At 31.6% G+C, this 15,475-nt stretch overlaps 1 protein-coding gene across 1 annotated transcript in view; it reads left to right on the top strand.

The window, feature by feature from the left end:
- Nucleotides 1-4,838: 4,838 nt before the first annotated feature.
- Nucleotides 4,839-15,475, top strand: part of LOC100160459 (titin) — a 36,840-nt gene continuing 26,203 nt past the window's right edge. The window contains 1 exon segment of the mRNA XM_008189856.3: nucleotides 4,839-11,910. Within this exon segment, the coding sequence (XP_008188078.1) occupies nucleotides 5,030-11,910 (6,881 nt within the window). The 5' untranslated portion in view covers nucleotides 4,839-5,029.

Genomic DNA, 15,475 nt, shown 5'->3' with positions numbered 1-15,475 from the left:
CCAATTTTATTTTATTTTTATAAACACGCAACTGACCAGCTCTACACCATTTACTATAATTACTGTTAATTATTATACGGCTGACATACAGTAGAGTAGACAGTAGTAGACTTTAATAATGCTATAGCCCGTATGCCCTATAGGTATAATATAGTATTAGTTGTTGTGCTACACAAACACAACCATACCACATCACTGATGAGACATGATATAAGTTATAACGGCCCACCCGATATTCAAACCCGTCTAAAAAATAATAATAATTTGGAAATGTCCGCTTCTGAATAATATCCTCATTAATGTACGTAGGTATTATACAGCTGAAATGTTTATTTGCATGGTCGTTATTAGCACTTAAAATACATTGTGTTGTTTTACGTCCAATCAACGGTCAGAATCACGGACGTTACGAAATTATTACGTCCTGGTGATATACCTACGTACACAGTCACACAGAACGTGAACGTTTTTAATGTATGTGTTTTGATACCAATAGTACTTAATAATATATTAATATACCTATAAAGATGAATGGTGATGTTTTTATTGAAAAAATATAATTTGTTATCGATCTGGCATCGTCTACGCGATCCAAACATTGACGCGATGAACCCACAATATTATTACGTCGATCATACATAACCTATATATATTATATAGGTATCTTCAGTGATGACGGTGTGTCGTGTATGGCTCACCACGGCGGGCTCCTCCCCCGCAGCCTGTCAAGGCGTAAGTTTGTATTGTTGGAAATCTAATAAAACCCATAAATATATAATTAAATGTCTGTTATTTTGGGCTCGATGTGTGTGAAAAAAAAGTCAGGTTCCCTTTAAGAGCGATCGTCGAGTAGGTAGGTACCCATCTGTCCATCTAATGCAGTAGGTAGTTATAGTCGGACAGGCCAGACGAACTGCACTAGCTGTCATGACACCGACCGTGCAGATTGCAGCTATAATACGCTTTCATTCATAAAATAATTCAAACACTGAAGTAGGTACCAGCTACGCGTTATTAATCTGAGTCAGTAGGACGATTGTAGTAGAACCCAACTATAGTTTTTCTGACGGAAAAATATAACGAGTGGGAAGTCGTATTCTCATATGCATAGACATAGTACTTACTGCTGCAGTATACTCATGATTCGTATATGGCTATATATATTATAATATACAAAATACATGTATGTAATCTATACAACTATATTGTGCTTCACGTGGGTGGATATTTGCAGGTCTCATATATCGGTAGGATGAGGGGCAGGGGAGAGATTAAAACGTACTTATAAGTGTTACCTACGTAACCGTTGAGGCCCCGAGGGTCAATAACTCCCCCAAGTCTCTCCAACCACTAATCGCCTTATAGTATAGCTGGTATTTATAGTTTGTCACTGCAACAAGACGTAGGCAATAATTAAATATAATATAATGTTATACTGACGTTGCGACGCTCGTGTATTCGTGTATAATATTATGTCACGCTTTGCAAAGAACAATTTACCCGGAAAATCCCAAACAGCAAACCTATCGCAAACAAGTGCAAAACCTTCATAATATCTATAGTAGGTAGGTAACGATTTCAACTGGAGATCGAGGAGCAGACCGCCGCGATAGAAAAATCATGTTTTCGCGGTTTGTATATATGCAATAGCTATAGGTAATATTATAGTGCTCGTCTCGGCGAGATTGCATCGCGCCGCACACAACACAATATATTATTATTATATATTATATTATTTTGAACGCAGCAAAAACCGCCAAATATGGTCAATCGCGGTGTTATGAAAACATTGGAAACGTTAATCAGACTTTATATTTATATACATATTACGTGCATAATATAATATATACCGACGCAGAGTGCGCGTGTGCGTGTATTTAGGTACATACGTTCTCCTTCGATTTCCATTTTGGGTATGTCTCAATATCTCGCGTATTCGCGCCGGGTAAACCGGCTGCCTACGTATATCCCGCCGTCCTGCGGAGGAAGGCTGCATCATCGATATTTATACGAAGGTTTGAGTGGGAGTGCCTTACATGGTCTGGAGAATCGGAGAAGGAAATCGTAACGCGTGCGACCGGTTTGGTACGACGGGCACGCATAATAGGTATAACAACAAAATATAATAATATTATTGTGAAAAATCTCGACCGCTCAGTTTTCATCGTATTATAGGTATACCTACGGAATTATGTAGGTATATCGTGTATGTAAAATATAATGGTCGAAAATCATTTCTGGAGGCACATTGTATGTAACTGGAGGCACAATATATATCCCTAAGCCTATAAAATATTATGTAAAACGAAAAATAATGTTAAACTACCGTATTCCACCGAGACGAGATTTCTCAATCCCCCAAAATACCCACCTCCCCCCACCACTATTTTCATTACATTGCGTACAACGACGGCTCATCATTGTTGTTAAGAAAGTATGCATTTTATTATGTTGTGTACGGTGTACTAAATATCAATACGTCTAAAATGAACCGTAATAAAATATATACATGACGCGTGGTACAATAAATTAGGGACGTAAAAAAGAATTAGAAAAATGAGTGACCCGTTGACTTAAAAGTTAGGTAAAAGTTAAAATTTTTTATTTTGTTTCAATGTTCTATTTTCTTACTACTGTAACGATGGCAATAGTAAATAACTTAAGAAATAAACTCTTGTCAGCAAATTCCCAAAAATAATATTATTAAAAAAGTTATTAGGTCAAACATTTCTAAAAAATAAACTACTTGTTCAAAATACAACTAATCAAAATTGTTCTTATAATCAGTTTCAAAAATTGGATATTTTGAATTTATCCAAAAAAATTTAAATCAAATTTTTTATTTTTCAGTAGGTATTATAAAATTTTTTTTGTATATTATACTACGTCAATACGTGTAGCGCAGGTGACTAAAAATTATTTATAAAAAAAAAACTTTTGAATGTAGTGAAAGTTATGGCATTTGTCAGATCTCGGTGGCACACCTTGTATAATATAAGCCATCGAATAAAAAATACACTTTCTTCACATATATACGCATTTTATACGTATTATTCGTTTTTCAGTTACCTATAATAATTTTAAAACGATAATTATTTATGTTTATGGTAGTTTTGACTTTTGTTTAACTTTTTGCACTCATTAATGGAAACTTTTCTTTTGTTTGGTGACAATATTGTACATTTGTTGTTTTAGTGATGGGATTTTTTATTTATATATTTTAAAATAAATAAACTAACAAATGTACTATTTAAGGTTTGTTATACCAAAAACCTAATCTAATCAATGAAAAGAGTTGAAGATTATGAGATTCTTAAATTATTTTTCATAGACTTCAATAATTTATGTTATGTCTTAAAATAATATGTCCTTATGACCAATAATGTTCTAATAATAAATTGGACATAACTATAATTGAATTAAAATGCTTAACATGCTTAGCCATTATTATACTATGAGGTATAGGTATATTCTTTCAGATCTTTGGACCTCGAAGTAATTCTAAGAAGTATGTACAGCACCGGTGATCTTTTTCTCGAAATATTATTTGTATGGCTAAATACGGTTACCTACTTACCGACTACGTACAAAAGTACGAAACAAGTATTCATTGCAAGCAGCATGCCAATGAAAGAAAATAAACTATAATATATAGGTAATGTCAAATAGACAATATTATAATGAAAATATATCCACAACATTTTGAATTTTTGAAGCTTTGAATATATTTATTGAATTATTATTATTATTTTCAATGCCCAGGAGGCTCGTATAATTTAAACATCAAAATAGCGTAAAAGTTTAAGTTTTAATTAACTCAATGTTATCATTCGATGTATGTGATAAATAATATTATTTTATTTGTTAAACATTATACTGTTTAGCCATAAAGTGTAATAGACACTTTATAAATAAAAAAAGGTTACAAATAATAAAAGAATTAAATAATAGTGTACTAAAACGTCTAAAATACACGTCATGTGATAATTATAGAGTAATCGATAAAGAAATAATAAACATTTTTAAAATTTAAAGGTACTTCCTATATGGTTTTTATTTTAACAGTATGTAGTCTATACTGTGTTGTATAATTTAGTATTAAGCTGTTATATAGGTATATTGAATGAATGTTTAATAATACGTTTTCATAATAAGTGCACGATTTCATAAATTGTATTTTTTTTATGGATATACGAATTGCTTACGAGTTTTCTGCGAATACTTTATAGGTAAGTATTTTAAATACACGAACCAATACAATAATTTATAACGATTTAAATTTTTTTATGTTTCTATAGCTATACCTATATTTCAGATTCATATTAACAACTAAAATAACAAAGTCTACCTAGGTACTGAAATATTTGCGCAAATACTAATACCAAGGAGTTAAAATACGTATATAATTATTAATACTCAACTTAATATAATTACGGTGGATAAAAGTATTTTTATATAGGTATTATTATATTAGCCATTGATTAATTATATTTTGTTTCTGACGAGAAATGCGATTGTAATTTAAAATAATAAGTAATAACTAACGTATTACGTGTATATTTCTAACAATTAAACACGAACCGTTGATACTTCGAAAAAGTAAAACATGAAAAATTATCAAGTTCTAAATGATAAGTTTATTTAGTTCAAAAATTAAGCGACTATTAAAGATGAGTAAGATAAAAAATTGTCATAGGTAGTCGGCGTAGGACGAAACTGGTTTAAGAGAGTTGCATTATAATAGTGTTGTGGAGGTTTGTGAAGGCGTATCCCACTTACTGCGGGCCACCTCTTCGATTCTCGAAGCACAGCGTTCAGCGAGATTCTCGTCCGTCAGTTAGTAGTCGAATAACGCTGTACTCATTCGCTCTGTTGTTATACTGTTTATTTATTTTTTTTAATATTAATATTTTTGTTTGTGCGATCGTTAATGTGCGTCGAGTGTTTTTTTGTAGCTATTGCTGTGCTATAAGAATTGTTAAATTATTATTTGTTTAATTACTTTAAATAATAATAATAATTAAAAAAAATGTTTAAATCAACAAAAAAAACCAAAGACCCCACGAAAAATCGAGCTGTAAGTGACACTACAAAGGTAAGTGAAAAAACTATTATTAAGAATGAAAGCTCGACAGTGGTTCCGAAACAAATGTTCAGCAGCAGGGTAGCTAACGAACAGCCACTGAACGTAAGCGGTAAAGGGCGCAGTTCAACGCCACAGACCACGAAAAAGACGTTAGTCAAAGGCGTCGTATCTAGACAGGCTGCAGAATCATCATCCACGGCTTCTATTTCAAAATCACTAAGCTCGTCTTCCATAAAAAAGACTACAACTGGTAAAAGCATTAAGACCATCACCACCGTCGATCAAGATGGCAATATCCATACGACCGTGGAAACGGTAGACGACATACCACAATCGACCACAGAAACCACTACCGAAGAGTCGAACACCGCAGATTCGGCCAACGAGTATGTCGAGTATGCCGACCAATATTCCTTTGAAGGTGCCATAGAAACGCCAGAGGGATTGAACTCGCCACGGTACTCTACATCAAATCGCTTAACTTCGTCACAGAACTTTGAAAATGAATCATCGTCGGTGGATCAATCGATGTCTATGGAGACCAATTATAATGCTGTTACCTCACACTTTAGTTCCGAATCAAAACAACTGTTGGACGTAAAGGATACAATACAACACGAAAATACAGTAAGGTCAGTAAATGGGAAATTAATTAAATCTATAGATGATATGTCACGTGATAACTCAAATTATTCATATCCACCAAATATTAGCGGACAAGTAGATTCTACAGAGACAACGATTAATACAAATTTAAATTCATCAGAAAATAAATCATCGAGTGCTACCCAAATTGACGAAATAAAAAATGTTAATTATGGTAGAAACCATCAACAAATAAATAACGAATCAATAGAACTGAAATCATCTGCGAATACTTTTAATTTATTAAGTGACACTAAAGAAAAAGCTTCTACTTCACGGGACTATGAAAATAAAATTTCTAAAGATATTGTTGATAACCAGGATATAAGTTCGGGATTAACAGTAAAAATGGTCGGTGGAAAATTGATAAAACAATTTATTACACCGTCAACATCGAAACAATCTCAAAATATCGTGAATACTAAAGAGGCGGATATAACATACAATGTGGATAGTAATAAAAAACAGTATAAAAATAACGTAAAAACTTCATTTGAATCAGATATAATTGATCAAAATGTATCTACCGATAAATCTAATGATTATAGTTCTGAGATGTTCATAACACAAAAATATATACCGATATTTTCAAGATCAAATCAAGAAATTGATGAAATAACGTCATCGAGTAATGATAATTCAAAAATATTTTATGATAAAACTAATAAAATTGATAATCCCAGGTATCAAAATAATACTGAAAATAACACAAAAGATTTATTTGGAAAAAATAAAAATGTTGATAATGACGGCTTAACAGTACGCATGGTTGGTGGAAAATTAATAAAATCTTTTAAAGAACCGGAAAAAAACCCCAAAAATGTATCAAATATCTCAACGTCAAGTAATATATCAAATAGTAACATTTCATCCGGTGATATCACAACATCAACGTCCTTTATTACAAATGAACAATCATCTATTTCAAGTTCATTTGGAGAAACAAATAAATCAAATTCAAAAACTTCCAGCTCTGTATATCAAACTGCAGACGAACAAGATACATCTAAAAACCAGAAACAGCCAGATTTAAAAAATAACAAATTAAAAAACGAAAAATTTGTTGATAATGCCGATGATGAAAGTTTGAGAGTGCGCGTAGTTGGTGGAAAATTAATTAAAACTTTCAATGAGCCAACAACGTCAAAAAAAAATACAATTGATGTGTCGAAGTCAAGTAACATTTCTAGAGATATTTCTTCAAGTGATATTACAACGTCGACATCGTTTTCAACAAACGAACAAACTTCAGTTTCAAGTTCATTTGTAGAAAACGATCATTCAAATTTGAATACGTCAAAATCTATGTACCAATCAGTAGATCGACCAGATGAAACCAAACACATACAACGACCAGATACTAAGAAAGAGAAATCTAAACCAAAAAAATCCGTTGAAAATGTCGATGAAGAAGGATTGACAGTTCGCGTAGTTGGTGGAAAATTAATTAAAACTTTTAATGAGCCAACCCACACAAACAACTTTAATGTTTCTAAATCTAGCAATATATCAACTAGTGATATTACAACGTCTACATCCTTTATTAGTAATGAAAAAGCATCACTATCAAGTTCATATGGAGAAACTGATCAATCCAATTTAAAAACGTCTAATTCTGAAAATCAAAAACCCGACCAACCAAATAAATTTAAAAACAAGGAACAGCAAGAAGTCAAAAATAATAAATTCAAATCTGAACAAATTATTAATAATATCGACGAAGAAGGGTTGAACGTTCGTATGGTTGGTGGAAAATTAATTAAAACTTTCAACGAGCCAACAACATATAAACAAAATAATACTGATATATCGAAATCAAGTAATATTTCAACTAGTGATATTTCATCAAGCAATACTACATCTACATCGTTTTCTACGAATGAAATATCTTCGATTACGAGTTCACATGTAGAACGTGATCAATCTAATATTAACGCATCCAAATCTTTGTATCAAACATCAGATCGACCATATGAAACAAAAAACACGAAACAGCTGGACAGTGATGAAGATAAATCAAAACAAAAAAGTTCAAGTAAAAATGTCGACGAAGAAGGCTTGACAGTGCGCATGGTTGGTGGAAAATTAATAAAAAAATTCAATGAGCCAACGCCATCCAAGAAAAACAGTTTTGACGCTTCTAAATCAAGTGATATTTCATCTAGTGACATTTCATCTGGTGACATCACAACATCAACATCATTTATCACAAATGAACAATCTTCGTATTCAAGTTCATTTGGAGAAACTGACCAGTTGAGTATAAACACATCAAAAACATCGAAGACTGAAAATAAGAAAACAGATGATTCAAAAAATAAGAAACAGCCAGAGTCAAAAAAAGACATATCTCAACCAATAACTAAAGTTGATAGTATCGAAGAAGAAGGTTTATCTGTACGCATGGTTGGTGGAAAATTAATTAAGACTTTCAAAGAGCCAACTCCTTCAAAAAAAAATACTACTAAAGTTTCGAAGTCAAGTAATATTTCAACTAGTGATATTTTATCAAGTGATATTTCTACGTCAACATCTATTACCACAAACGAACAAAGTTCACTTTCGGGTTCATTAGTAGAACGCGATCAATCAAATATTAAAGCAACCAAATCTTTGTATCAATCACCAGATCGTTCACATGAAACGAAAAACGCGAAATTTGTGGACATTAGGAAAGATAAATCTATACCGAATAAATCTATTGAGAATGTCAACGAAGAAGGTTTGTTAGTACGCATGGTTGGTGGAAAATTAATCAAGACTTTCAAAGAGCCAACACCGACAAAAAAAACTATTACTGACATGTCTAAATCGACTAATAAATTAACTAGTGACATTTCATCTAGTGATATTTCTACATCAACATCGTTTGTTACAAATGAACAGTCATCGTTTTCAAGTTCATTTGGAGAAACTGACCAATCGAGTATAAACACATCAAAAACATCGAAGTCTGAAAATAAGAAAACAGATGATTCAAAAAATCAGAAACAGCCAGTGACTAAAAAAGACATGTCTGAACCAATAACTTCGGTTGATATTGTCGATGAAGAAGGTTTGTCTGTACGCATGGTTGGTGGAAAATTAATCAAGACTTTCAAAGAGCCAACACCGACAAAAAAAAATACTACTGACATGTCTAAGTCGACTAATAAATTAACTAGTGACATTTCATCTAGTGATATTTCTACATCAACATCGTTTGTTACAAATGAACAGTCATCGTTTTCAAGCTCATTTGGAGAAATTGACCAGTCGAGTATAAACACATCAAAAACATCGAAGACTGAAAATAAGAAAACAGATGATTCAAAAAATAAGAAACAGCCAGAGACTAAAAAAGACATGTCTAAACCAATAACTTCAGTTGATATTGTCGATGAAGAAGGTTTATCTGTACGCATGGTTGGTGGAAAATTAATTAAGACTTTCAAAGAGCCAACTCCTTCAAAAAAAAATACTACTGACATGTCTAAGTCGACTAATAAATTAACTAGTGACATTTCATCTAGTGATATTTCTACATCAACATCGTATGTTACAAATGAACAGTCATCGTTTTCAAGCTCATTTGGAGAAACTGACCAGTCGAGTATAAACACATCAAAAACATCGAAGACTGAAAATAAGAAAACAGATGATTCAAAAAATAAGAAACAGCCAGAGACTAAAAAAGACATGTCTAAACCAATAACTTCAGTTGATATTCTCGACGAAGAAGGTTTGTCTGTACGCATGGTTGGCGGAAAATTAATAAAGACTTTCAAAGAACCAACATCGACAAAAAAAACTATTACTGACATGTCTAAGTCGACTAATAAATTAACTAGTGACATTTCATCTAGTGATATTTCTACATCAACATCGTTTGTTACAAATGAACAGTCATCGTTTTCAAGTTCATTTGGAGAAACTGACCAATCGAGTATAAACACATCAAAAACATCGAAGACTGAAAAGAAGAAAACAGATGATTCAAAATATAAGAAACAGCCAGTGACTAAAAAAGACATGTCTGAACCAATAACTTCGGTTGATATTGTCGATGAAGAAGGTTTGTCTGTACGCATGGTTGGTGGAAAATTAATCAAGACTTTCAAAGAGCCAACACCGACAAAAAAAACTATCACTGATGTGTCTAAATCAAGTGATATTTCCACTTATGACATTTCATCAAGTGGTATTACATCGTCAACACCATATTCTATAAATGAACGAACTTCGGTATCAAGCTCTACCAGAGAAACTGATCAGTCTAATTTTAAAACGTTCAATTCTGTACATAAAACAGACAGAAGAGACGAAATCAATAATAAGAAACATCCAGACGCTAAGACAGAAAAATCTAAACCAAATAAACCTGTTGAACATGTCGACGAAGAAGGGTTGTCAGTGCACATGGTTGGAGGAAAATTTATAAAGAATTTTAAAGAGCCAACACCGTCCAAAAAAAATATTATTGAAATTTCAAAATCAAGTAACAATGTAACTAGTGATATTTCTTCAAATGATATTACTACGTCTTCATCGTTTATAACTAATGAACAATCATCGTTTTCAAGCTCATCGGGAAAAACTGACCAATCGGATATGAAAACATCAACGATATCAAAGTCTGTAAATAAAAATACTGACCAATTAGATGAGTCAAAAAATAAGAAACAGCCAATCGTGAATAAAGACAAATCTAAACCAAATAAACCTGTTGAAAAGGTTGATGAAGAAGGTTTATCTGTGCGTATGGTCGGAGGAAAATTAATTAAGACTTTCAAAGAGCCAACACCGTCCAAGAAAAATACTATTGACGTGTTGAAGTCAAGTAATACATTAACTAGTGATATTTCATCAAGTGGTATTACAACGTCAACATCGTTTTCTACAAATGAACAAACTTCGGTATCAAGTTCTACGGGGGAAACTGATCAGTCTAATTTAAAGACATTCAATTCTGTGTATAGAATAGACAGACCAGATGAAATAAATAACAAGAAACAGCCAGACGCCAAGAAAGAAAAATCTAAGCCAAATAAACCTGTTGAAAAGGTTGACGAAGAAGGTTTGTCTGTGCGTATGGTTGGAGGAAAATTAATTAAGACTTTCAAAGAGCCAACACCGTCCAAAAAAAATACTACTGACGTGTCGAAATCAAGTAATATTTTAACTAGTGATATTTCATCAAGAGATATTACAACGTCCACATCATTTACTACAAATGAACAAACTTCGGTTTCAAGCTCATATGTAGAAAATGATCAATCAAATTTTAAAATATCAAAAACGTCTAATTCTACAAATCAAAAAACCGATCGACCAGATGATACAAAAAACAAGAAACGACCAGAAGCTAAAACAGATAAGCCTAAACCGAAAACTACTGTTGATAATGTTGACGAAGAAGGCTTGTCGGTACGCATGGTCGGCGGAAAATTAATTAAAACTTTTAAAGAGCCATCTCGAAATGTTGTAAAAAATACTTCTAAATCTAATACATTGAATACTAATTTAAACAGCCAACGTACTAATGTAAATGTAGATACTAGTTCTCAAGTTTTAAATACAACTTATATTATTGATGAATCATCATCAAATAATGAAGTAATAAAGACCGTTCAGACTAGTAATGACAGTAGTACAAAAATCGTTGATGGGAAAACAGTAAAAAGTTATAAAGGACCAGAGAGGTCTCCACGGAAACCGAAATCTGATGTTCCAGATAAATCGAACGCAGACGTTATGCCTTTTGATAATAATTATATTACGTCGTTGAACGAGACTAAACAAGTTCACGATGTATTTTATGACGTTTCCGAAGAATCTTACATCGAGTCTCGGCAGTTTTCGGAGCAATCTATAGTTCAAGATTTTCAAGTAACATCGAATACGTCAGAATATTATCCCGAAAGGCCTGTTAGAAACAGGGATGTACGAGACAGCATTGTTGTTCAAGACATCACCGACTTCGTGTCTGTTTCAAATCATGCAGAAGTTATAGAAAATAGAAAAACTTCAGAAGTGGTGTTCGAAAAATCAGTAGTAAAAGGGATGACTGAAAATTATGAAAACCGCGTATCTTCATCGAAAAAGGTCCAAGAAAATAAAGTAGACAAAAAGCCAAGACACCAAAAGGAAATTACTGCAACCCCGAAGGAACAATGTATTTGCGAAATTTGTACCTGTGGGTAAGTCAAATCAAACATTTACATGTAAATAAAATATTATAACGATACAAAATAATTACTAACTCAAAGTAGGTTAGGTTACGTTTTAAAATCGTTTTTTTTTGATATCCAAACGTTAAAGAAAATTAATTGGAAACATTCGAGTACCTAATCGAGTATGATGATGTTGTCTATAATTTCTTTGACATTTAATGCAGATATATTGTCCCTGAATTTAATGTTTTAAGTTTTTTTTAAGTTTTTGATTATTGAAGCATTTAAACTTTGAATTATTCAAGCATTTAGTATTGCACATTTGATGCTTATTTATAAAAATAAAAATAATAAATTCTAAGAAAAACAGGACTTGCTTTTTATAAATATTTTTTTTTTAGTGTCAGTTAGGTAACAGCTAGGTTTTTATGCTATTGGCGTTATCATATTCTTACATTTGTCATCAAAAATAAAATTGATATACACAAAGTTATATGTAATGTACACCTTGACATCTTGATACTACTGTGTTGGAGTATATATATTGGTATGGATTATTAATTAGGGTACACCCTAATATATTAGAGTAAAATGTAAATACTTAAAGTAATAATTATAGGTATTATATATAATATTAATATGTGATTTATGAAAAAATTATTAAAGTGTCTTTTTGAAGTATTATACAAGCGACGATGGGGCATACATAAACAGTATAAATATAATAAATCATAAAAAAAGAATATTTAAAACTGTTTGAATTGTAAGTCTTCTAGGTAGGTACCTATATACAATGATTATCAAATAATAGAACTGGACGAATTATATATTAAATGTAATTTGAAATAATAATACAATTAGGTATGTGAGTTAGGCATTTTTCACTCGTTGTGTAAGAATTCAATTAACGTTTGCATGATCTACAAAATATTTTATTATTTAGTTTTTGCTAATGTATACGGTGTATACCTAGTAGTATCTACTACCTACCTACTCGTTTGAAATATAAATATTTTTTTTTGCACTGGGCACTGTACACAGTTTGTTAGTAAATATATCTGCCTTAAAATAAAAAACAACTGAACTAATAGAGGGTACGAAAAAAGGAACTCAAATTTATATACAAATGCACTGAAACGTTTTAATTTGTGTTTCTAGGGACAGCGAAAGAACGTGTAAAAATTAATAAATCAATTTTTTGTTTTTCAAATTTTTATCTTTTATTTTAATTTTGCGATTTATATCAGAATATTTAAAAAAATATATTTATGTAGGTATATAATATCAATTTATCATCAAATATATTTTTATTGTTAATAAAAACTTAAGATGAACTTATAGATATATTTATCAAATATCGGTATATGTACGTCTTAGCGACGCACAACACTACGCTCATATACACTTTAAATGATTATTATTACATCAATTTAAAAAAACCTATTTGTTTAGTAGGTATTTTGATATTTATAATAATAATGTTTTTAGGAGAGTAAATTTCAGAATAAAAATAATAAATATCGGTTGTCATCATATAAATTAAAACCTTTGTAAAAATATACAAGCTATTAAGTGTTATACAAGCTATTAAAGCTTTAGAAAAAAAACAAACATAATTCCAATATCATACAAATTGATTAAGAAAGTTACCTAGTTTAGCCACACCGATCATTCCGTAGTAAGTAGATACATATTACATACGTTTAGAAAAAAGTTTACGTACCTATTAATTTACCTATTACGTTATCAACTTAATTTTACCGTAATATTTTATTATTGTCCAGTACCCACATATTATCTCACGAATCACGATTATTCAATATGAGAAAGTAACATAGGTAGTAAATGTTCGTTGTAAACAAAAGTTACTACGGATTGTATGGTTGGATACTATGCCCCTAGGCTTACCACATCATGACGTTCGGACATAGGTACGTCTATGCTAATTTGTGTTTATATTTAAATTAGTAATGCATTTATAATTGTCCATGTAGCTATTATGCAGGGATCGTTAGTTTCATTGGCAATTCGACCGTTCTTCCGACCGTATCTGAACCGATAGTACGGTATAGATACCACAGTTATATACCTAGATAACCGTGGTAGGTGTCTATAATTATATTATATGTATGACAGTAAACCTATTTATAATATTATTTCCCCGTAAAAAATAATCTGCGCAGCAATTCGTAAATGTTTATTTTTTTATCTAGTCCATCAATCCAAATCTGCAATAAAAAACGGTACCTACCTATATGGCCAGTTTTCGTTTAAAAATAAACACATATAATATTATAACCCCAAACGTAATAGGTAGGTGTGTGTCGTCTGCGTTCCGTAGTAGGTATACATGCGAAACGATCATAAACGGTTAACACGTATATGGTAGGTATATACATGTATTATATTACGTCATATAAAGCGAATAGCGATCAATTCTCGCACAACGCGCCGCAAGAAAGTTTACGAACATTATTATTATTATTAATGATAATTAAACTCGTTTTATTCTCGCGCGTTTCCCGGCTCCAGGGATCTGGTGGCAATTTTTTATCCAACGTACTCAGCACCGTTGCCAATTCGACTCCGATTGTCGACGGCTTATTTATGTACCGTCGCTCGTCAATATTTGCCGAGCATACAATGAATTAGGAAACACAATGTTGATTTTAGCATGAGACACGACGACTAGTTTGACAACATGGGCCTTCGATTATAATATATTATATTGTCTGTAGGTACTTAAGCACTATTGTGATCGCAAACTCAAAATACCATTTGTCCAGTATTTAAATGCTAGCGGGCCGGTTTCGTATCGATAGTCGGTTTTTGTTTCGATACAATTATTCCATAGCAAACAGTGTTGGTAAAAAAAAAAAATAATAAAAACGCTATTGTTAACCGATGATAGAGGCATAAAGTCCTAACTGACTTATAAGGATTACAGCTATAGTTTTAAATTTATTAATTAGATTAAATTTATAGGTTCCTACATTCGTTGAATGAATTGGTCAATACCTATAATATAGGTCAATATAATAATAATTTCAGTAATAACTTTAAACTTATATTTATATAAATAAAGCATAGCTAAATTAAGCTTAGATAATGACTGCATTTTTAATAGTATGAAGTATGATTCACTGATTCAAATTTTGCTTAATATATTAAAATCAATATTACCTACATAATTTTAATTCTTTGGATTTTATATCAAAGATGTAGTCTTGATAAACTCTTAGTAACACTCCTCCCCCTTCTGATTGCGCTACCTAGTGTTTATAGTTTATATATTATAACCATCCAGTAATCATTTTTTACCAAAACTGTCGGTAGTTTGTTAGTTGTCTTTTAAATCCGGTTACTACAGAACGATAAATAATAAAAAAGTTTTTTTTATTATTATTTCAAATGGTGGTGTGCGTGTATGTTATTTTTGCAAGCAAAATCGTTTTAAATGTTTAAGGCGAATATTGTTGGACGTATTTCGTCGACGCAATTAAGACAAGGGTCATGGGAAAAAGGTCCGGGGACCACGACTGCCGTTGCTGACGTGGATAATATTTTACGTTTTACCGTCGACGTTTATATT

Source organism: Acyrthosiphon pisum, chromosome A1 (assembly GCF_005508785.2).
Source record: "Acyrthosiphon pisum isolate AL4f chromosome A1, pea_aphid_22Mar2018_4r6ur, whole genome shotgun sequence".
Lineage (NCBI taxonomy): Eukaryota > Metazoa > Arthropoda > Insecta > Hemiptera > Aphididae > Acyrthosiphon > Acyrthosiphon pisum.
This window is presented reverse-complemented; position numbering and strand designations above follow the sequence as displayed.